Genomic DNA, 23,889 nt, shown 5'->3' with positions numbered 1-23,889 from the left:
ACACATACATATCTTCTTACATTCCTATTGCTCTTCCATTACGTTTTCATGTAACACATTTAAAAAAAAAAAAAAAAAATACAAATACAAATGTATGTATAGGCTACAGTACTGATGTAGCTGCTGTGCAAGGTTGTGACGTTCCTCCATGTTCAAAAATGCCGGTGATTGTGCTGACAGCAAACTCCATATACACTCACCTAAAGGATTATTAGGAACACCATACTAATACTGTGTTTGACCCCCTTTCACCTTCAGAACTGCCTTAATTCTACGTGGCATTGATTCAGCAAGGTGCTGAAAGCATTCTTTAGAAATGTTGGCCCATATTGATAGGATAGCATCTTGCAGTTGATGGAGATTTGTGGGATGCACATCCAGGGCATGAAGCTCCCATTCCACCACATCCCAAAGATGCTCTATTGGGTTGAGATCTGGTGACTGTGGGGGCCATTTTAGTACATTGAACTCATTGTCATGTTCAAGAAACCAATTTGAAATAATTCAAGCTTTGTGACATGGTGCATTATCCTGGAAGTAGCCATCAGAGGATGGGTACATGGTGGTCATAAAGGGATGGACATGGTCAGAAACAATGCTCAGGTAGGCCGTGGCATTTAAACAATTCCCAATTGGCACTAAGGGGCCTAAAGTGTGCCAAGAAAACATCCCCCACACCATTACACCACCACCACCAGCCTGCACAGTGGTAACAAGGCATGATGGATCCATGTTCTCATTCTGTTTATGCCAAATTCTGACTCTACCATCTGAATGTCTCAACAGAAATCGAGACTCATCACACCAGGCAACATTTTTCCAGTCTTCAAGAGGCTACTGCAAATTGTAGCCTCTTTTTACTATTTGTCGTGGAGATGATTAGATTAGATTAGATTAGATTCAACTTTATTGTCATTACACAAATACAAGTACAAGGCAACGAAATGCAGTTTAGGTCTAACCAGAAGTGCAATAGCAGCAAGTGGTACCCGGTGGGGTCTTCTGCTGTTGTAGCCCATCTGCCTCAAGGTTGTGCGTGTTGTGGCTTCACAAATGCTTTGCTGCATACCTCGGTTATTTCAGTCAAAGTTGCTCTTCTATCAGCTTGAATCAGTCGGCCCATTCTCCTCTGACCTCTAGCATCAACAAGGCATTTTCGGCCACAGGACTGCCGCATAATGGATGTTTTTCCCTTTTCACACCATTCTTTGTAAACCCTAGAAATGGTTGTGCGTGAAAATCCCAGTAACTGAGCAGATTGTGAAATACTCAGACCGGCCCGTCTGGCACCAACAACCATGCCACGCTCAAAATTGCTTAAATCACCTTTCTTTCCCATTCTGACATTCAGTTTGGAGTTCAGGAGATTGTCTTGACCAGGACCACACCCCTAAATGCATTGAAGCAGCTGCCATGTGATTGGTTGATTAGATAAGTGCATTAATGAGAAATTGAACAGGTGTTCCGAATAATCCTTTAGGTGAGTGCATATAACTTGATTGGTTGATTGATAAGATTATGATTCCTATTTTATTACAACGGCAGGCCATTTGTACACAATGTACACTACAACATAACATTATATTTCCGGAATATATCATGTCTAACCGATTTTAATCACTGAACATATCATTTCGATCACATGGTTCACACGATGAAAGCATGTTTAGAAGTTGTGAAGAATTTGACAGTTTCACCGAGAATCAACAAACCATGCATTTAGTTATTGTACAAATTGTAGACACCTCTTTTGCACACATGTGCCAAAACAATCAATAAGAATTTCTAATCTGATTTGAACAAAAAACTTGTAGCTTATTGTTTCGAGGAAAAAAAGTCTCAGAGCTTGATAATTGAGCCAGAGCGATTGAGAAAAACTGTAAATAATATTAAATGAAATTCATGAAATAGTTGGTGCACTGAAAAGATGTGTGCATGCATTTGAGCAGTTTTATGCATTATACGTGTTTGGTTTCAGATCACTGCTCTGAACATAAGGATGTGGCTGATTCACGATGAATTTTCCTGATACCACGTCTGTTGACCTCAGAAGAAAGCTGCTCTTTTCTGTGAGTCAGAACTTGATCTCAAGCCGGAGCTGTGGACCCGTCCCATCACACCCAGTAGTTCCCCTTCATCCATGGAACAAGAAAGCCCCTGACTTCACTCCAAAACTATATAGATCTGTCGGTTTACCACCAATCAAGAACAAAACCGTTCACCTGGTTAAATCAAATGATAGCGTGGATCTAAAATCTTTTGTTTTGGAAAAGATCAAGGATGGTACTCCTTCAATATTATCTCGACATAAAGAACAACCATTTATCACATGCTACAAACCACCAGACTCGCTAGAGACAAAACTGCTGTTTGTGAGAGCAGGGACGAATCCTGTCGGGCCTTACAAAAATCCAAAACCTCACAACTTCAGACCTGTACGTTTTTAAAACGGTTATTGTCCACATTATCTGCACTGCACTGTATCAACACTAGATGACAGTCTTTATAAGACATTTAAACACTCATTATCTGATTGCAGTGTGCTGAGGGAATGCCAGACATGGTGACTTCTATAGAAAAGGATCCAGACTGCTTGTTCTTAAAGTCTCAATGCCTAAAAGCAGGTGAATTCTTTTCATTAAGACATCATGACTGAAAACCGAGAGAAATATGTTTGGTATAAACTGTGTTGCATATTATTGTTCTTGTATTTCCACTGAACAAGCAATCTTGTATTTCTTATCTTATAAGAACCATTGTATAGAACAAAGGTCTTTAAAACCACCCAGTAACCCAACATGTACTGATAAGCTTTGCATTTTATTGCAATGTCTCAACAGTCACTGACAGCCATCATGACCTGAACCTTTCTCACAGAGACTCAGTTAGCAAAATAGACACTTTCAAACCACCAGAGCTTAAATGGGACCCAAGGCTCATACTACCAAAGACGCCATGGCCTCCAAAATCTGCATCTTATACAGTAAGCATGCAGAGAACACCCATATTTCTCTTCTACCATTTAACAGATTTATTAACTTTTTTGGAAACATTTTACTTTCTGTGTTACAGAGATATCGCCGCAGAAGAGGTGTATATAGTGCCTTAATGGACCGAATTGAAGAAAAGTTGACCAACTCTTGGAGGAAATGAATCTGTTTTAAAGGGACAGTTCACCCAAAAATTTACATTTTGTCATTTACTCACCCTCATGTTGTTCCAAACCTGTATGGGCTTCTTTCTTCTGTCGAACACAAAATAAAAAAAATGTTGGTAACCAAACAGATGACATTGACTTCCATTTTCCTAATAGTCAATGCTAGCTACCATCAACTGTTTGATTACCATCATTCTTTCAAATATCTTCTTTTGTGTTCAACAGAAGAAAGAAAGTTTAGAACAACTTAAGGGTGACTAAACAATGACCAAATTTTCCTTTTGGGCAAACTATACCTTTAAGAGTAAAGAAAGAGGGTTGCTGTTTTTTCTAACGAGTTTGCTGTTTATTGTCACTCCCATTATAATGATTATTACACACTTTCTTTCTGTTTTCTTTTTTTTATAAATAAAACTGTACAAACAGGCAAAGATGTTTGTGTTTATTGCACAAACAAAAATGTAAGCACTGCAGAAATAAAAATAAAATGTTACAAACAAATTAAGTTTTAATAGCCAATTGTTGCAGCAATTGTAGCTTTCTCATTTTTCTCATCCATCTCTTTGTATCCATTATGGCCGCATGACCTCCATTGACCAATCATTTTAAAGGTAAACAAACGAGCTGCTGCTTGTGCGCGCGAGTGCGGCCGCGCGCTTCGTCAGTCGGCACAGTAGAGCAAAGCAGAGCTACTAGGGCGTTAATGAATGACGCTGTCTTGCGAAGTATGAAGTCTGAAAGGTAAGTTCAATGGGCGACAGTGAGCTTAGTTTTTAAACTTTTAACTAAAGATAAGGGATACAGATTCATGTGTATTTTCTATCCAAGCTAATTTTGTCAACGCGTCATGATTATTTCATTATACTGGCCCCAGGCGCGAGCTACGATTCATGCGTTTTAAACATCCACACATTTTCTCCAGAGCTGCTGTCACTTCGATTAAGGGAACATTTGCATTATATACTAATGTAGTCACTGTCTAGGATGAATAAATAGGACGTCTGCGTGGACTTTGGTTGCATTCAGAAAAGTTTCGATTCGACAGGTGGAGTGACTTCCAGAGAAACGACTAGCTCAGCTGAACTCTCTTATCGCTCCCTGTTTCATTGTTGGACCACCCTATTTATCAGTTTCTAGGAAATATTGCGTCATGTGATAATAAAATTGCTTACTGAGATCTTGTGGGTTTACACACTCATGTTCATATTAGTTTACATTAATGAAATGTGTACAAGTTAGGTGAGCTAAGACGAAGCACTATGAAATGTGCGAGATTTTGTCGTAATATATTTTTGACATGTACTTTTATAAAGACTTTAAGTTTGTTTATGATACTATACTCTCCTAAATGCACTGTACATATATACAACATAATATTTAATGTAATTTCAATGTACACATCTAGACACTGCTGTTAACCCTTTCTTTCACATAAAGTGGGACAGAAGTTTATAATTTATAGATAATGTTAAACATATGTTAGCTGCTATTGAAATACTACAACATTTCTTTAGAACAATATTTTGCAATGAAAGTGGTAAGCATTCGAGTTGCATTTCAACGAAAAGCCATGTCATATCAGCTTAAAGGCACAATATGTACGATTTTTGGATTAAAATATCCAGACCATGTCTGTGTGTCGCCTATCAATGACATCATATCCACGTTACCCTCAATTTCCGGTTTTGTTTCGTAGAAACCATAGAAACATGCTAAAGGAATCTTTAATATATGATGTGTTATTATTAGACAGGTGAGCAACTGTTTGGATACGTTAATCGAGAAAACGAATAATTTATACAGCTCAACACAGTTAATCTTATTGTTTAAATCACGTTTTCTTGATTTACTGCGACTTCCATGTTTTACCATGGGTAATATCGATCTAGCTCACTGCAGTGTAGGGCTGTAATCAACCATAGAAAATCGTGGTCGACTGAAGTCCTGAAATTTTTGACAAAAAATCAACAAAAAAATGACGTTAGGAAAAAAAAGTTAAATGAATTAGCTGCGCACTGTGCGCAGTAGGCCTACCTACTTGGTAGCCTTGTTGTCTGCCTAAATTAATTATAAATAAACATAAAAACTAGTAGGCTATTTGCAGTATATTAAATAGTTTTTTGACCTAATTATTTTGCACTGGAATGAGTCTGACACACGAGTCTGTCGGCTCTGACAGCTTTGCATCACGTGCACCTGCGCAATATCATAGCCTATGATTTCCCAAAATATAGTAGGCTACTATGTTGTCAACTAGTGATATCATCACAATAACTTTTGAGGAATATTCAACATAATTTAGACAATTGTTTTTGTCATACGTAGGCTATTATAATAACTGACAGACACTATCATTTCAGCCGCTCTGTGCAGCTCGAACATAGGATCAGCTCAGCTTCGTGGCTGAGACACGAATAGACTATTAACTTAAAGCTTTTACTCTTAAACACAAAAGGCATGTCCACTTTAATAAAAAAGGAATATTTATTAAACAAGCCAGATCAAGAGCAGAAACGAAATAAAGTGCATAACTGAAAAATAAAGCATAGGCTCAGAACTATTATAAACAGTGGGCACAGCGCACTAGGCTCCAAATAAAAAATAAAATAATAAAGTGCCCAAATCCAATAAATAATACTAGAAATAAATTAGCAATAAAAGGGACGGGGCAACTCAAAACAGACGGGGCAACCTAACGCAGACAAGTTAGCTTACCGTTTTTAGGTGATATGACATGTTTGTTGTCGAGCTGTGATATGCAAACTGTTGCTTGCAAAATTTGCATTCGACTTTTTTCTATTTTTTCTTTTTTCTATTTAAAAAAAATGCTGCCACACTGCCGATGTCTTTGTTGACATGGTAGAAGAGGACTGACTAGGAAAACGCTTTCACAATTAAATAAATAATTGACCTATACAGCAAAGTAGCGTACTTCAATCTCTCTTCTCCAGTGGGTTGGGCTAATCCAAAATAAGTGAAAACAAGGGGGGTGTTCTGAAGACAGAACTGAAGCAATTAGTGCTTTCCACCTGATGAAATGAACGCGGCCAAACGGATGAAATGAACGCGGCCAAACTGATGAAATGAACGCGGCAAAACTGATGAAATGAACGCGGCCAAACGGATGAAATGAACGCGGCCAAACGGATGAAATGAACGCGGCCAAACGGATGAAATGAACGCGGCCAAACGGATGAAATGAACGCGGCCAAACGGATGAAATGAACGCGGCCAAACGGATGAAATGAACGCGGCCAAACGGATGAAATGAACGCGGCCAAACGGATGAAATGAACGCGGCCAAACTGATGAAATGAACGCGGCAAAACTGATGAAATGAACGCGGCAAAACTGATGAAATGAACGCGGCAAAACTGATGAAATGAACGCGGCAAAACGGATGAAATGAACGCGGCCAAACGGATGAAATGAACGCGGCCAAACGGATGAAATGAACGCGGCCAAACGGATGAAATGAACGCGGCCAAACGGATGAAATGAACGCGGCCAAACGGATGAAATGAACGCGGCCAAACTGATGAAATGAACGCGGCAAAACTGATGAAATGAACGCGGCAAAACTGATGAAATGAACGCGGCCAAACGGATGAAATGAACGCGGCAAAACTGATGAAATGAACGCGGCACAACTGATGAAATGAATGCGGCCAAAAATCGACCAATCAGAATTTTGGTCGAGTCAGAACGTATCGACTAAAAAACGACTAATCGACTGGGAGATTACAGCCCTACTGCAGTGTGCAACAAGTGTATCCTAGTTGCATTATAACTTATAACATAACTTTCAACACACTCAAATGTATCTAATATGATAACAGCTCTGCGTTACCCCACATACGCATAAGCGGAAGAAGCGGAAGTGGGAAAGCTCCACTTCTCTCGAGCCACTTCTCTCTCTCATTAGCAATCGCTCCAGCTGCCTCGTTCCACTCCAACGGCTTTCAGCCACACCCTGCTTCATACTACAGTAACATTAATAAATCTTATATACATTAGCTCATCCGTGAATATGATTTCTGCCCGAGTCCCGTCGGATTCTTTTCCACCGGCAAGAGGTGAAGACAACAACTCCCATGATTTCCAGAATTCAAGGCGTCATCAAGCTACGCCTTTGTTTTGAAGCGACCTCTAGCGGCGGCAATTACATATTGTGCCTTTTAGGTGGTCAAGTTGGTGTATGGAACATAAATGCTGGTAATTTAGTTGTGTAAAATGGTTTACCAGCACTAACCAGCTTGAGCAGGGTCTACCATGTTAGTTTAACCCTGACCAGCTGGTAGTCTTAATTTAAATCTGTTTGGACAAACTACATTGAAACCATTGTTTGATATGGTCTACTATGCCAGGAAAGCTCATAATATAATGATTTAGGATGTCAGATTATTATTATTTTTTTTTTAAGTAACCCACTTTACCTGAAAGTCTCATTTTGTTTGACATGTAAAGATAAAGTGTGACCATATTTAAAACAGATCCTCACAAATAATTCATTGTCATTATGCAACCATGCACATTGTATTAGATCCTTTAATCACCATTTAAAACCACCATGTGCCTATCTATGAACTTCTAGGCACGCATTGGATGTGCAACTTGGATTTTGGACCTATGGAACATCGTCCTAAACTTGTGTTGTTCTCACAGTCCTGAGGGAAATGGGGAACGGAATATCAGAGCTTCCTTTCTGTTCTTCTTTTCACATCTCTATTCTGGGTCTGGACTCTGCAGGCAAAACAACGGTGCTGTACCGTCTGCAGTTCAATGAGTTTGTCAACACTGTCCCCACCAGAGGTTTCAATGCAGAGAAAGTCCGAATAGCTGTCGGGGACTCACGGACAGTGACGTTTCACTTTTGGGACGTTGGCGGCCATGAGAAACTGCGCCCTCTCTGGAAGTCCTATACACGATGCGCGGATGGCATCATGTTTGTTGTGGACTCTCTGGACAGGGAGAGGATGGAAGAGGCTAAGACGGAGCTTTACAAAATCGCCCGCTCCTCTGAAAATCAAGGAGTGCCTGTGCTGATTATTGCTAACAAGCAGGACTTGAGACAGGCTCTGTCACTGTCACAGATAGAGACCATGCTGGCGCTCAATGAACTGGGACCCTCTACGCCATGGCACCTGCAGCCCACCTGCGCCATCATTGGTGATGGTCTGAAAGAAGGACTCGAAAGACTTCATGACATGATCCTAAAACGAAGAAAGATGCTCAAAGAGCAAAAACAGAAAAATAGACCATAAATGTATTATATATAAATGGGTGGAAAAAGAACAATGGCAGTTGATTTTTATGTGCCCAGAGTTGGTTAGAGCCAACATGCACTTTAGTTGTTTACTTCTCTGGTTGTTTACGATCACTTAGAAATATATAAACTTAATATAAAGGTTTTATTAATTATCCCACTGAAGGATGATTCATGTTGTGTAGGTTTTATGTAGAATGTTTATTTGCAATAAAAGGGCTTTCTATGTTTATTCTAAATTGTCACATGTAATACTTGCACACACTGAGACTTTATTGTCTGCCAAGTCTTTTGTCATTTTAGGGTCGGCTCATTTTTCAGATCATACTATCACGTTCACGGAATAGCTTACCTAACAATGAAACATCTGTCATTTACTCATGTTCATGTAACGTGTTGTTTTTAACCGAATAATGATTTAAATTTCAGTCTGTTCCTCACACAAAGCTATTGTAGGAAGGGATGCACAATATATCAGTACTGTCAAATCGATTAATCGCATCCAAAATAAAAAAATGTGTGTGCACATAATATATGTGTGTACTGTGTAAAAAAATGATGTATATTTAAATACATAAATATACAATACATTAAATATACAATGATGTATATTTTAAAAAAAAAAATTACACAGTACACACATATATTATGTGCACACAAACGTTTTTATTTTGGATGCGATTAATCGATTTGACAATACTGATATATTGTGTACAATAGCAATAGCTTTGTGTGAGGAACAGACTGAAATTGAAATCATTATTCGTGTATTTAATGTATTTTATATATTTATATATATATATCTATATCTATATATATATATATATATTTCTTAAATATATAGGCTACATGCATGTGTGTGTATTTATATGAACACAATAATTATAAACCCACCGTACACACACATATTATGTAATGTATTTTATATATTTATATATATATATATATATATATATATATATATATATATATATATATATATATATATATATATATAAAATACATTACATAATATGTGTGTGTACGGTGGGTTTATAATTATTGTGTTCATATAAATACACACACATGCATGTAGCCTATATATTTCTTAAATATATAGGCTACATGCATGTGTGTGTATTTATATGAACACAATAATTATAAACCCACCGTACACACACATATTATGTAAACACTTTTTATTTTGGATGCGATTAATCGTTTTGACAGCAGTAATCAGTACCATATCAATTATCTAACTTATTAGTATCAATATTGGATAGTTAATTGTACATGGCTTTTCCTTTATTTTTTACATTGTATTACCATTATATTGTGCTTATTTATAAAATCTTTAAAAACAATTAATTTAATAACACTGTTAAATGTAATCTTCAACAAATCTCAAAATTAATATCCACTTTTCATACGACACATTATTAAGTGATGCCTAAATTGATTTATATATATATATATATATATATATATATAAGAATTTCAACATTGACTGGTTATTGGCTCATAAGTATGGGCCAGAATTGTAATATTAGTGCATTCCTTATTGTACAGCTTTAGAAAACTTGCTGTGCACTGCATGAGTTTTATATAGACAGCTTTTATGATACTTTCATGGTGCTTTTGTGTCACTTTTAAAGCATGAAAACTTCTGTCCTTGTTTATTGTACAGTAATTGCATGGTCTTTCAGAATTTTTGTGTTTCACGGCAGAAAGAAAGTCATACAAGTTTGGAACAACATGATGCGAGTAAATGACAGAATTGTTATTTTTGGGTGAACTATCCCTTTAACTCATCCCTTTAAAAAGCATGAGTACTTGGAGCCTTGCACCACCACATTCTTCTTTGCTTCAGTAACACTAAGGTGAGAATGGAAAGCAAACGCCCATACATCGTAAATTATAAGACCATGGGCCCCTCTATGTTATCAGATTAGAAACGACCCCTTATCTACTGTATGATGCATTCACCTCTGCAGGATTCAGAAACACAGAAATGGCCCAACTGGAGGGGATTTATAGGATTTTTCTGCTGTGTATCACATGCTTCCCTAAATTCCAGTCCTGCCTCATAAATCCAGAGCCTCTTCCCCCCCCCATTCCATTGATGTCAGCAATGCTGAGCTGGGATGGTGACGGACAGGAAAAAATCTGCACTTCAGTTTTCTTTCCCACACTTTCGCTAGACTAATATGGAATGTCAGGTCAGTATCACACCTGCAGGTTTTGGAAACCTGTTGGTTCTCCAGTAGTGCCCCCAAAAACACTTTTGTACACTTCCACCTAAAAGGTATGAATTTCATTGCATTAGATAAAACATCAAACCAAATGGCATCTGCACATTTAGTTACAGGCATTTTACAGTAATCTTCACACAGGTGTAGTTCCACTAACAGTTGACAACCACAAAGTGTCACAAAAAACACGCATGGTCTGAAGCGAATGGTGCAGGTGCACTTAGGGCGTGTCGGAATCCACTTTTGCTAGTTTAACGACGAAAAAAAAGTGTTGCACCTCGTCTCTTAATGAGTCATGGGTGTGTTTTGGGCGTAACGTGCAATAAAACAATCAGAGTCTCATCTCCCATTCCCTTTAAAAGCCAGTTGCGCTTGCACCATGGCGGATTGGCTATTTATATGGCAGAATTTGTGAGGAGAAAAACTGAATGCTTCTCCCGCCTATAGGCACATATTACTAACGCACTCTTTAAATAACACACAAAATACTGCGCTATTGACTTCAGACCAGGTTTTTGTTGGTCAATGGCGCAGTCGTTTTCAGTTGCCTCAAAATAGCAATGTGCTTGAACACACTTCGTTTTCAGACTAGCACGCCCATGGGCGAACAGACGGGCACGAGTGCATTTGCTATTTTAACAATGTGGCGCTGGACGTGAAAATAACTGTGTTGAGCTGAAAGTAGCAAAAAACATTGCGCCGGGTGTATAGAGCCCTGAATCTTATTTTGAACAGTATAATTACAATTTTAAAACCTAACAAACTTTAATATTTTGCTTCTGTGTTTGTTCACTAATTCACTTTTGTATCGAATTCATAATTTTTTTTTATACTTTATCTAGCTCTAGGTTCATTGTGCGAAACCTATTTTTCTGCAAACTTGTTTGGACGGGACAAAAAGAGTAGATTACCATGTGACTGCTTGTAAAATAATAGAGTGTAACAGAGAAAGAGGAGTCTTTTTTTGTTGTAATGGCACTTTTCTAGCTTTTAAAAGCAGTTTTAGACATTGTTTCAAGGACAACTGTGAGCTTGTGTTCAGTTATCTCAGAAACCCTGCAGTGCAGTCTATGAGATTTTGTGGGAAAGAGAGAGGTGTAGTGACCTGGCTCTCCATGCAGCCCCCCCTTCACTCCCCCCGTCTGTATCTGATGACAGCGTGTTGGCAGACTGCTTTTGTTCAGCTCTGCTCTCATCTCATTCCAGCTTGAAGGATGAGCTCGGGTAGATGGGGGTCCAGTAGCTGTTTTTCCTGGTTCTTTTGTCTGAAGAATAATTCTCAGTGGGTTTAAATGTGTTGCACTCATATTAGACCAAGGGTTCATTCTGACAAACATCATGAGATTAAGAGGCTTTATGGGCTAAATAAGTAATGTTTTGGTCTTTTAGAACTAAGTAAACATCATGTTCTGTAATTTCAAATGTCTGGTTTATATCAGTGTGTGCTGCCACAGATAATGTGATCACCACAAAGATCTTAATCTTGTTGTAAATACTGTTTGCATTTAATCCTTATGGCTTTAGTTGTCATAAGGTGTGCATTCATTCTGATGCTTGTTGGTCCAGCCATGTGACTGATCCAGTCTCTGCAATAAATTACTGCATTGAGAACTAGCTGGTGCTTGTTTCAACGATACATTGTATCTGTGTTCCCACGGTCATGAAAGACCTGCACTGTAAACCCTAACGCTCCAAATAATTCATTGGTTTGAGTAGAGCCAACTCAAAATAAACAAATTAGTTCAAACAACTGAACTTTTATAAGTCTTTAGAACTTTCTTCTTCTGACACATTTTCAGTAATCTGAATTGTTTCAGTGTTTTGAGTTTCATTAACTAATTTAGACTAACTTAAAGGTCCCGTGGCATGAAATTTTCATTTTATGGGGTATTTCAACATTAATATGAGTTCCCCTAGCCTGAATATTGTCCCCAAGTGGATAGAAATGTTGATCGGTGTAAAACCGAGTTCTGGCTGTCTTTGTCTGCCTTTGAGAAAATGACAGGCCAGACGAGCCAATCCTGAAGTCTCCTGGTTTGACGTCCAAGCAGGAACGGTTACCTCCCTTTCCTCCACCCAGAGAATCTGGCACGCCCATGCAAGCGCTCGAGAGATCATGGGTTGTGAACGAGTGAATGCTGGCAGTTTCTCAGTGTTTGGATGTACAAATGAAAACAGAAGTCTTTTTTTCAGTTCCTTCTGATCTGTGATCAGTGATTTCTTATGTGTAGCTAATTATTTATTATTCGTGCACACGCTGCGGCTTCTCTCTCTCCCGACAGAACGGTGTTTTCGTGTTTTCTATCTTGTGAGTCAGTGTTTTTGTACGTCCTCGTCGCGTCTATCTGTTCTTAAATGTGCATACAGTCGGGAGTTTCTGCTCAACATCGGCAGAGCCACATCTTTAGAGATAAACCTCACGCACGCCGAAGCTTGGCCTTCAACATCCCCGACCCCCAGTACTGCATCTGGCCCACAGCGGAGGCACCAAACGCGGTGTGAGATTAAGCAGAAGGGGGGTAAGCGTGAGGGTATCCGGCTAGGCTAGCCAGCTTTCCCCACAATAAACTGGATTACATTCGATTACTGCTGTTGTGTCTTTGTTTGCGCTGTGTAAGTTACTCAATGCTCACTGACGCTACTCACTGACGCTTTTCATATGATTGGAACATATCTAGAAATAATGCTTTAATCAAACTTACTAACTCGTTCATCTCGCTGTAATGGTACATTGCATGTGTTACAAAGTTGGTAGAATAATGATGAAGACGGACTCGGTGTGACTGGGACTCGTGTTTATTCAGAACTCTCAGATACAAACACAATAAACTCGCGCTGACAGACAGCGCTCTCATAACTCAGTAGTTACTATAAATAACTTTGTTAGCAATCGCTCCGTCTCCGTGATGTCCGGTTCGCGAACGAATCATTCTTTTGAATCGGTTCTTTTTAGTGAACCGAACCAGTTCACCAAATCGGACTGAATCGTTCTAAACGGTTCGCGTCTCGAGTCAGCGCTGATCCATAATTTACTAAAGTTACTAACTTTCTGACATGAGTGACAGTCCCTCCGACTAGAAATAAACTAATAACCTGAAGTATATTCTAGTAACTACAACAGTTCACCCTGAACTGAGACGTGCTGAGAACTGATGAGAAATGAACTCAGGTCCATCCGTCTCTCTGGCAGCAGCTCGTGCGTCGTAGACCTCGTTAAACCACGCCCCCTCCGCTAATTTCAAATGCAAAGATGTCAGCCAATCACAACAGTGGGCGTTTTTACTGAAGTCTCACAGCAGACACGCCTCTTGAAACAGGGCATTCAGCCACAGGGCAAACAGCAGTATAGAAAAAATGCATTTTATTTCTAAATTATGACATTTTATGATGTAAAAATCATACTAACAATATAAGTACACCTCAGGAAACACTATAAAATAATAGAAAAATGCCATGCCATGGGACCTTTAAATGTAACCAAAACTGGGCTGGGATTTCTATTTTCCAGCATGCTTTGCCAGTAAAATATTATTACAATTTAAAATAACCATTTCCTTTTTAATATACTTTAATTAATATAATTTACACTGTAAAAAAAATATTTTAAAAGTGTTTGTAAAAATATTGTAAAATTTTTAGTTTATTGAAATTAAAAATTTGAGTTAATACAATGAACGTTTTTGAGAATCACCCTTTATTCAAATATTATTAAAAGATTTTGTAAGCATGTTGCGTAATTGTGTTTTATTTGTAATAATGCAGTGAAACATGCCAAATTGTGCTATTCATGATTTTTTTTTTTAAACTTATGTGGTTCAGATACAATAATATTTAGAGTTTCTATTTACTAAACCAATTTCCTTCATTGTATTAACTCAAATTTTTAATTTCAATTAACTCAAAATTTTAAGGCAACCAGGTTACTTACTTTAAGTTAAATCAACAATTTTTTTTACAGTGTAATTCATTTCTGTGATGAAAGCTGAATTTTTCCGCATTATTACTCCAGTCTTCAGTGTCACATGATCCTTCAGAAATCAATTTATTTTCTGATTATAAATAGTTGTCGCACTTAATATTTCTGTGGAAACCATGATACATTTTTGGGGATTTTTGTAACAGTGTAAAAGTCTTTACCATCACTTTCGATCATTTGCGTCCTTGCTGAATAAAATGTTTTTTATCCTACTGACCCCAAACTTTTTGCTTATCCGGAGTTTATTAATGAACGCAGTGGATGGCAAGTTTTTTTCTTTTATTGTAAATAATAACTTTATCTACCATATAGCTTCAGACCAAACTTTTTTTAGTTTGACAGCCTCAGTCCCCTTTCACTTATGGCAAAAATATATGGCATAAACATTTCAAGTCCAATCTCTTCATCTCGATCAGTGAGTAGTGATTGTAGTATTTCCTGTGATTTACAGTATTTCCATTGTCACAAGCTTTTTCTGTTGTTTACAGTGCTCCATCTAAAGTGTTTCTAAATAATAATAGGCTGTGAGTTATTTTATCTGTCATGCAACATAAATGCTGAAAAGAATTGAACTGATTAATTAAAGCTGTAATATGTGGAAAGTATGTGTTAGTGTACACTATAGTGCATGTCAGGGAAAGAGTAGCTAAGCAAACAGAACCTACTAAAAGAACAACTCGGTCAAGTTAGACTAGTTTTGTTTTTCAGAGGAATGTGCTTTTTGTAGTGTGAGTTTCCCCCTCTTTTCCTCCTCTCTGTTTATGTAGAATGCTTTGCTAAAATTAGTTTAGCTGATAAGTGACAGTCTTTAAAAATGCAGGTTTTGAACCTTTAGTTCAGGGGAAGTCAGGAAGTTTAGTTGAAAAGAAAAAAAGTGAGTTACAGATTAATGACTTCAGGACTTTTGCCATGGAAAACAGCCTGTTTTCCCCACAGTTTAAAAATTACTAAAGAACTGTTGACTGTTAACTGCTCAATAGACAGGTCTCTACAGATCTCAGCAATACCAAGTATTTTACAATATATTGCAATAGAAATTCACTTTAAGAATGAGTCAGCATGCATGTTGAAACATGCTGATACACAATCAGCTTTTTTCACACAACGTGGTGTCAAAAAAAAATCTACAGGTACAGTATGCATCAAAGGGTTTTGAATGCCTGTACAATTTTTCTTTTCATCTGAGATAGCAATCATGAATGTGATTATACCCCATGTTTACTCCTGCTTTGTGGAACACCAGGTGGATTGAAAATAAGAATAATACATTTATGTATACTAAAAGGTTTGGCATCAGTAAGATATTTCAATGTTTTTAAAAGAAGTATCTTCAGTTCATCAAGGCTGCATTTATTTGATTAAAAAAATACTGTGAAATATTATTACAATTCAAATATATGTTTTCTATTCTAATATATCTCCAAATATAATTTATTCCTGTGATTTCAGCTGGATTTTCAGCATCATTACTCCTGTCATCAGTGTCACATGATCCTTCTGAAATCATTGTAATATGATGATTTGCTGCTCAAGAAACATTTAATATTATTATCAATGTTGAAAACAGTTGATAAAACAGCTTATTTTTGCGTAAACCATGGTACTTTTTTCAGGATTCTTTAATGAATAGAAATCTTTTGTAAGATACATGTATTTACTGCCACATTTGGAGTTTCACAGCCGTAGTTCCCTTTCATTATATGGAATAAGCGTCTTTGGATAAAAGCTTCTGCCAAATACATACATTTAAATGGAAATATAGAAAAAGAGCAGATATTCTCCAGAAATTCATCTTTTGTGTTAAGCGGAAGAGAGAAAGTTTGGAATGACATGAGGTTGAGTATGAATTCATTTTCTTTTTTTAGTAAATAATGTAGCTCTATCATACATTTTAATGCAGATATCTTTATAAAATCATAACAGGTTTTGTGCGCTTACTGTAGAGTGTGTACTTGTACAGGAAAGGCAGGAACTATAGCCAAATGTGTAATGTGTCTTTGTTTGTTATACTATTCTCAAAGGGTGTTCCTTCTAACTAGACCACTCAGTTGGTGAAAACCAATGTTTTCTTTGTCACTTTCTAAACAGCAGCTGTTTGCAGGTGTTTTCCAACAGACTGCTGTTCTCGCCTCTGGAGCTGTGAGTTACTTGAGCTTGTTCGCCTGTGCAAACAAAATCCGAGAGTCCTTTGGGGGACGCAGTGACGTGGACACTGTTGTGATTTTCTGTGTGCTGTGGCAAAACCTTTTTTCCACAGGCTACAGGTGCTTCCTTCTGAGGAAATCGGAGGTGTCCCGAACAACATTGTGTTATCAGCAACTCTCTCTGAAGAAAAAACAGCCGTCACATGGATAACGGGAATCTTGCTCTGTCGGATGCACACTTCCCCTAAACGCCATTCTAAGGTCAGTTCACACTACCTGGATTCAAAGTTTCAATATCATATCAGAATATTGAATTGCATCAGCACTTTGGGGCAAGTTATCTAAAACTGCCTAGTTACAGGGATGAAGTCATGTTCATTGCAAAATGGTCACAAGGGCTGTGTAAATAAAGACATGTATATCACTTTCAAATGATCTGTCTTGTAAAATAATAATCGTTATTACTGCATGACTTCCAGTTCTCATGGTCTCTTGATAACACTATAGCAAGTTACTTTTTTTTTTTTTTTTTACTTGTTTTGCTTATAAAGGGCCTATATACTGTATATACACTATATTGCCAAAAATATGGGACACCCCTTCAAATCATTGAATTCAGGAGTTCCAATCACTTCCATGGCCAGAGGGGTATAAAATTAAGCACCTAGACATGCAGACGCTTCTACAAACATCTGTGAAAGAATGGGCCGCTCTCAGGAGCTCAGTGAATTCAAGCGGTCAACTGTTAATGGTATTAAAACAAAGTGGAAGCAATTGGGAACAGCAGCAACTCGAAAGTCATAGGCCATGAAGTCATAGGCCATGTAAAATCACAGGGCAGGGTCAGCGCATGCTGAGGTGCACAGTGCGCAGAAGTCGCCAACTTTCTGAGTCAATAGCTACAGACCTACTTGAGACCTACCAAACTCAGATTAGCTCAAGAACAGTGCGTAGAGAGCTTCATGGAATGGGTTTCCATGGTCGAGCAGCTCCATCCAAGCCTTACATCGCCAAGTGCAATGCAAAGCGTCGGATGTCGTGGTGTAAAGCACGCCCTCACTGGACTCTAGGGCAGTGGAGACGTGTTATCTGGAGTGACGAATCACACTTCTCTGTCTGGCAATCCGATGGACGAGTCTGGGTTTGGCAGCTGCCAGGAGAACAGTATTTGCCTGACTGCATTGTGCCAAGTGTAAAGTTTGGTGGAGTTTTTTCAAGGGTTGGGGTTGGCCCTAGCCTAGAAATCTAGACGCACCCTAGCGGCAGCAAATCTAATTTGCGGCGAGTGTAGTCTAGCAACTCTTGGTAGACCTGCGAGCTGGAAAAACCAAACTCTGGGCAGGCCAATCACATCGTATATAGAGTCAGTGGGCGGGCTTAACATAATGATGGCAGAGTTGCGGAGGTTCCGCGTGCTACTCATAAACAAAGAAGCTGGCAAACGGCTGTCTATCGAATCGGCTTTGGCCGCGACTCTGGAAGACTTTGAGTTAAGCTTTTCTTTGAGAAAAGAATAAAGAACGGCACTGAAGTCATTCTTAAGAAAGGAAGATGTGTTCGGAGTTTTGCCGACCGGATACGGCGAACGTTTAATCCATCAACTAGCTCCACTTTGCTCTGGTTGGTTGTAGCGCTATACAATTGCGTGCAGAGGGAATTTGAAAGACAACCGTTTGTCCCGCCCCTCAGATTGAGCCCTGTCAATGGTGTGTTCCCAGACCCAACATCTTGATGTGGGTCTGGCTTGTCAGGCTAGGTTGGCCCCTTAGTTCCAGTGAAAGGAACTCTTAATGCTTCAGCATGTATTAAGGATAAATTAGAGTGGAGACTGTGATCCAGGCCTTCTCGTCCAACATCAGTGCCTGACCTCACAAATGCGCTTCTAGTGGAATGGTCAAAAATTCCCATAAACACACTCCTAAACCTTGTGGAAAGCCTTCCCAGAAGAGTTGAAGCTGTTATAGCAGCAAAGGGTGGGACAACTCCATATTAAACCCTACGGATTAAGAAAGGGTTCATGTGCATTTAAGGGCAAGAGTGTAAGTTGCTTTGGATAAAATCATTTGCTAAATGAAGGAAATATAAATGTAAAAAGTATGTTTATCCCCTTAAAGGAACAGAATTTTCATTTTTGGGTGAACTATCCCTTTAAATTGTTAGTTTTTAAAATCTATATTGAAAGCAGTTTGCACCCCACAAACACATATTTTCTACAGTCTGAGACGTGAACGCCAAAATAACAGTGACCAATAACATCTGTAGACATAACACAATTTTTAAAGCTATTTTCTAAATGACAAACAGAAAGAGAGAAAACATCCCTATCAGTCAGTTTTACTTAATGGCTCTGATCCTCCGTTTCTGCAACATCCTGCCATGTTAACAGGTCTTCATTACCAGTGACTCATTTCCTTTGAGGATGTTACACGTGGTGAACATGACTTGATTAGCGCCGCACACATGCACACACTCGCACACTCTGATACAATTAAGGGAAAGAGACTTCTGACATGATGTTCTGTCAGACGCCCCACAGTGTACACAGTGACTGCAGTATACTTTCCCCTTGCTGGAGAGGATGCAGCTGCTAAATGTAAAAAAAAAAAAAGAAGGACATTCCAGTTTAACATTAAGTTAATCTCAAAATATTCAAAAGGATCGTTTAGCATTCTTTTAAAATTATGCTTTTTTTATGTAAGGCCATATTGTTTCAACAGATCCCAGAATACTGAGATAATACACTATGCTTTTATCCAAGCAGCTTAAAAATGAGAAGCACTACGACTCTATCATTAGAGCCAGCAATATTTGCGGTGCAAGTTTCATGCTATGGTGCTCAAAGTACATGTAAGATTCTGGAGTTTTGATAGGAAGTACCTTTATTTATACCAACCACATTTCTTGTTTTATAAAAATAAATGTATAAGTCTATCCACATTGTATCTCCATTGGTTAAACATATAGTATGACTACAATGAGATGACAAGTAATTTTTCTGAAAAAAGTAGTATAAATGTATGCTTCAAACAAGAACAAAATGTCTACCAATGGGGTAAGAAAAATAAATACATGTATTTTTTTCACAAAACAAGATTTAATGTCTTAAGTAATTTTGCTTCTCAAGTAAATGTATCTTGATTTAAGAACATTGTAGATATTTATACTGGAAAACAAGACAAAAATACTGAGGAATTTTGAGGACTGTTTTTTTTTTCAGTGAATACAACAGTTAATATAATCTAAAAAGGTATTATTGGTTAATGTTATTTAATGCATTTTTTAATATTTAAAGTTGCATTATAAACATGAACTAACACTATGCAATGGTATATATTTATAAATGAACATTGACCAATTCTGTAAAATGTTTGTATAATTATAGTTCACAAATGTTAACATATAAAACAAAATAAAAGCACAGGAAAAAATATATTTTCATGTGACCGATTAGGCCTGTTTCTCTTGTATCAGTACTCCTAAGCAGCTTATGTATCATATGGCATAACTTTGTGACACTAAGTACTCCATATTTTCTGAAATGGGATCTCTTCAGCTTAAACTTTCCCACAGAATGCAGTGGAATGTTGTTATTCATGTCACTAGCTGCATGTAAACTCATATGGATCTGTGCATATCTATGTTATAACTGTTGCTATAGCTTTATTTTATAGATGGTGTGGCATCAAAATGTTTTCTAGATTTACTGAACAATTAAATGCATGTTCTTTTTCCTGCAGAATCAGTGTAAAGCCTGATCGCCGAGCACCATACCAGGAGCCAGACATAACAACGTTTCCTCAGCTCTGATAAAGACCCCCCAGGGACCTGAGTCTCCTGTTTACAGTGAGCAGTTTTGGTGTAATAAATGTTGATTTTGTTCAGGACGTAATTAGTGCTATGTGCTTTGAAACCATGAGCGTGGGCAAACATTTTCACCAGTCTCAACAGTGCGCTGTGACGTTCTCCAGAGATTAAAGTTACCGCAGAGTCCCTACAGCACAGCAATTATGCTATATGCTAATAATGATTACATCTCTCTGCTTCTTTTGCCTCTTAATTTGGCTGATTAGACTGTCAACGTCATTGCTGCATTACAGCTAAACCCACACTCACAGCCTCCTCACAACAGGGCTCCAGACTAACTTTTTTCACTAGGAGCACAGTGGCCCCCAACTGAAAATTTTAGGGGCACAACCAGAAATTTTAGGGGCGCACACCGTAAATCAACATGCTAACCAAATCTACTAATGTCCACTGTATTACTAATAGGGATGGGTATCGTTAAGGTTTTAACGGTATTACTACTCTTACCGATACTGCTTATCGATCCGGTACTTTAACAGTATTCTTACCTGTTCTTTTTATTATACTTTATTTATTTATTTTTATAAAAAATAAAAAAACATAATTAAGAACATAATTAACATGGCTTTATAATCTGAAAAGTAAAATATCTATAGCAAAAGAAACAGCAAAGTTTGAACAAAAATATAAGACATCTATGTGTAAATGGACCAGTGTGCAGGCATTCGGAAGGTCTGCTAACATTAATATTAGGCTACAGTAAAGAACAAACCTACAAAGAAATCTAATAAAGTAATGAAATGTAAAATAACACTGCATAGTTTTCACTGTATAAATTGATAGATTAATGCTTATAAAAGCTAAAGTTATTCATTCAAGAGATGTGAATATTTTCTATTTGCCTTTTGTTCGAGTCGAATTAATGGCTCAATCGTCAGCAGGTTTATTAGACGCTGCCCCTTTAAGAGCGATCAATGTTGAACTAATAATATCATTCTCCTATTTCTCCAAACTATTTACGCCCATTTAAGATATAAACTGTTAAAATGACTACTCTCCAATCCGGTCATTTTGACACCGGCTATTTGTTGTTTATGGTTTAGACGCGCACACGAAGCCTAAAATATTAAGTGCAAGTCGGTCAATTTCGCAGCACACACACATAAGCCGCGTTGAAGTTGGAAACAGCGTCTCTTGCGCGGATTATTGTGCATTTAATAGCTCTTTATTATCAAACACATCCCGCAGTTTAGCAACAGTAGAGACTGCAGTTTACAACAATCACTGAATCTGACGTTTAGATTAGGTTTAGGGAGAAATGACAGCGCATGACTGTGAAGGGAAGGATGAGCTCGACGGCTATAGGAATAGTTTTACCTCATACCATCTTTTTATAATTCTTGTAAGCCAAAATCGAAAATAAAATTAGATTAATATCACAGCACATCCCTAAAGTTTAAGCAGACTAAACTTCTGTGTAGTTCTCTTGGCCATCGTCACTCATTAAGCTGACATGTGGTGTTGTGTGCGCTGTAGCTCCACGTGAGAGAGCTCGCTTTCTCTCTCTCTTCTGGATTGCGAATGGCAAAAATGCATCACGGACAAATGGTTTAATATTATCTCATATAGAAACTGCTGGCAAAAATAGAATTTGCCAGACATAACGTCTATCAATTATAATTAGTAAGTGTATTTTCTTAATTTCTCCAGTACCGACAGCAGGCAAATTTACTGGTCGCACGTGTGCGACTGGATGTAAAATTCAGTCGCACACTCTCAAATTTTAGTCGCAAAATGCGACCATTTAGTCGCACTCTGGAGCCCTGCACAAAGAAGAGGCTTTTGTCTTTTATCTTTCAAAAGATTATTTTCTTGTACTCTTGAGACAGTGTTTTCATCTGCCATTAGTCTTGTTTTCAGGACCATTGCAGATTACATATTGAATTATTTTCATGTGAATACGAGAACTATTTAATTGAATCTAATATACACCAAAGACTATAGGTATACACATGCTGTGATAAAAGATAAAAGTGACCCTTGCGCTATCAAGAATATTGCTTGATTTTAGGATGCAGCTGATAAATGTAAAATAAATAAATAATAGTATTTCACAAGGGACACAGTTCATTCCAGTTTAAAATAATTAATCATTCATTACGTTGTAGTTTAGCCTTGTGTTAGCAAAATTAGCTTTTTTTTATGTAAGACCAATGTTCCAACAGATCCGAGAATCCTGACATGCTTTTATCCAAAGCAGCGTATTTGAAACACTGTAAACTATTTATCATATTTGCAGTCCACAATGGCAAGTTTTTTTTGAGTGTGTACTATAGTACACAAACTAGATGCAACGCAGTAGAGAGAAATAACTTTTTGTAAATAGGAGTTTTAATAGGAAGTGCCTTTATTTATACCAACACATTTCTTGCTTTATTAAAATAAATGTATCTGTCTGTCCACCTTGTATCTCTATTGAGGCCTTTGATCTGCCATTAGTCTTGCTTTTGTGGGACATGTTATGAATAAGACCATTTTAACTGAATCTATACACATATGTGATGTTAGATATAATCATACACAACACAAATATGTTGCTGTAGAAAGCTGCATTGCCCTCTAATGGTGATAAGTTGTCATTACTTTCTTCAAATTGCTGTAAACTTAATTATTTACTGATTTCAAATCCTTACATACTATTTAGACCTCAAATAAAAACATGCACAAACAGTATGAAGCAGCAGTTTTAAATGGGAAATGTGGGTTTGTAAAAGGCCTATTGTTTTGGAGTAAAAACATTTTAAAAATTAACCATTGTGTTGGTCCCCCTTTTGCTCCCAAAACAGCTCTGACATGTCGAGGCATAGACTCCACTAGACCCCTGAAGGTGTGCTGTGGTATCTGGCACCAAGATGTTAGCAGCAGATCCTTTAAGTCCTGTAAGTTACGATGTGGGGCCTCCATGGATCAGACTTGTTTGTTCAGCACATCCCACAGATGCTCGAGTGGATTGAGATCTGGGGAATTTGGAGGTCAAGCGACGCACACACACCTGGCGCATCCTAGTGATGTAAAAAGAAAACGTGATTCGTCAGACCAGGCCACCTTCTTCCATTGCTCCAGTTCTAATGCTCACATGCCCACTGTTGCCGTTTTCGGAGGTGGACAGGGGTCAGCATGGGCACCCTGACTGGTCTGCGGCTATTTAGCCCCATACACAACAAACTGCAATGCACTGTATTGTGACAGTTTTCTATCAGAACCAGCATTAACTTCTTGAGCGATATGAGCTACAGTATCTCGTCTGTTTG

At 37.9% G+C, this 23,889-nt stretch overlaps 2 protein-coding genes across 4 annotated transcripts; both read left to right on the top strand.

Moving 5' to 3' along the window:
- Window positions 1-2,015: 2,015 nt before the first annotated feature.
- On the top strand, window positions 2,016-3,153 carry cUnh7orf78 (chromosome Un C7orf78 homolog; the record flags this gene model as incomplete). The annotated part of the gene is made up of 4 exons (XM_079823309.1): window positions 2,016-2,435; window positions 2,540-2,624; window positions 2,841-2,983; window positions 3,073-3,153. The coding sequence occupies 4 exons, from the start codon at window positions 2,016-2,018 to the stop codon at window positions 3,151-3,153; spliced, it is 729 nt and encodes a 242-aa protein (XP_079679435.1).
- Window positions 3,154-3,801: 648 nt separating this feature from the next.
- On the top strand, window positions 3,802-23,379 carry arl4aa (ADP-ribosylation factor-like 4aa). 3 transcript variants are annotated; one of them, XM_079823198.1, is made up of 5 exons: window positions 3,805-3,898; window positions 16,722-16,769; window positions 16,888-17,035; window positions 20,512-20,904; window positions 22,412-23,379. In XM_079823198.1, the coding sequence occupies exons 1-4, from the start codon at window positions 3,861-3,863 to the stop codon at window positions 20,527-20,529; spliced, it is 252 nt and encodes an 83-aa protein (XP_079679324.1). In that variant the 5' UTR covers window positions 3,805-3,860; the 3' UTR covers window positions 20,530-20,904; window positions 22,412-23,379. The 3 variants fall into 3 exon arrangements, with proteins under 3 accessions (XP_079679322.1, XP_079679324.1, XP_079679323.1); XM_079823197.1 differs by having other exon boundaries at window positions 3,831-3,898; window positions 16,719-16,769; XM_079823196.1 differs by lacking the exons at window positions 16,722-16,769; window positions 16,888-17,035; window positions 20,512-20,904; window positions 22,412-23,379 and adding an exon at window positions 7,752-8,529 and having other exon boundaries at window positions 3,802-3,898.
- Window positions 23,380-23,889: the final 510 nt, after the last annotated feature.

The sequence above is a fragment of the Gobio gobio genome (assembly GCF_949357685.1).
Source record: "Gobio gobio genome assembly, chromosome: 8".
NCBI classification, from domain to species: Eukaryota; Metazoa; Chordata; class Actinopteri; order Cypriniformes; family Gobionidae; genus Gobio; species Gobio gobio.
Note: the sequence above shows the minus strand (reverse complement) of the source record. Positions and strands in the feature narration are given on the sequence as shown.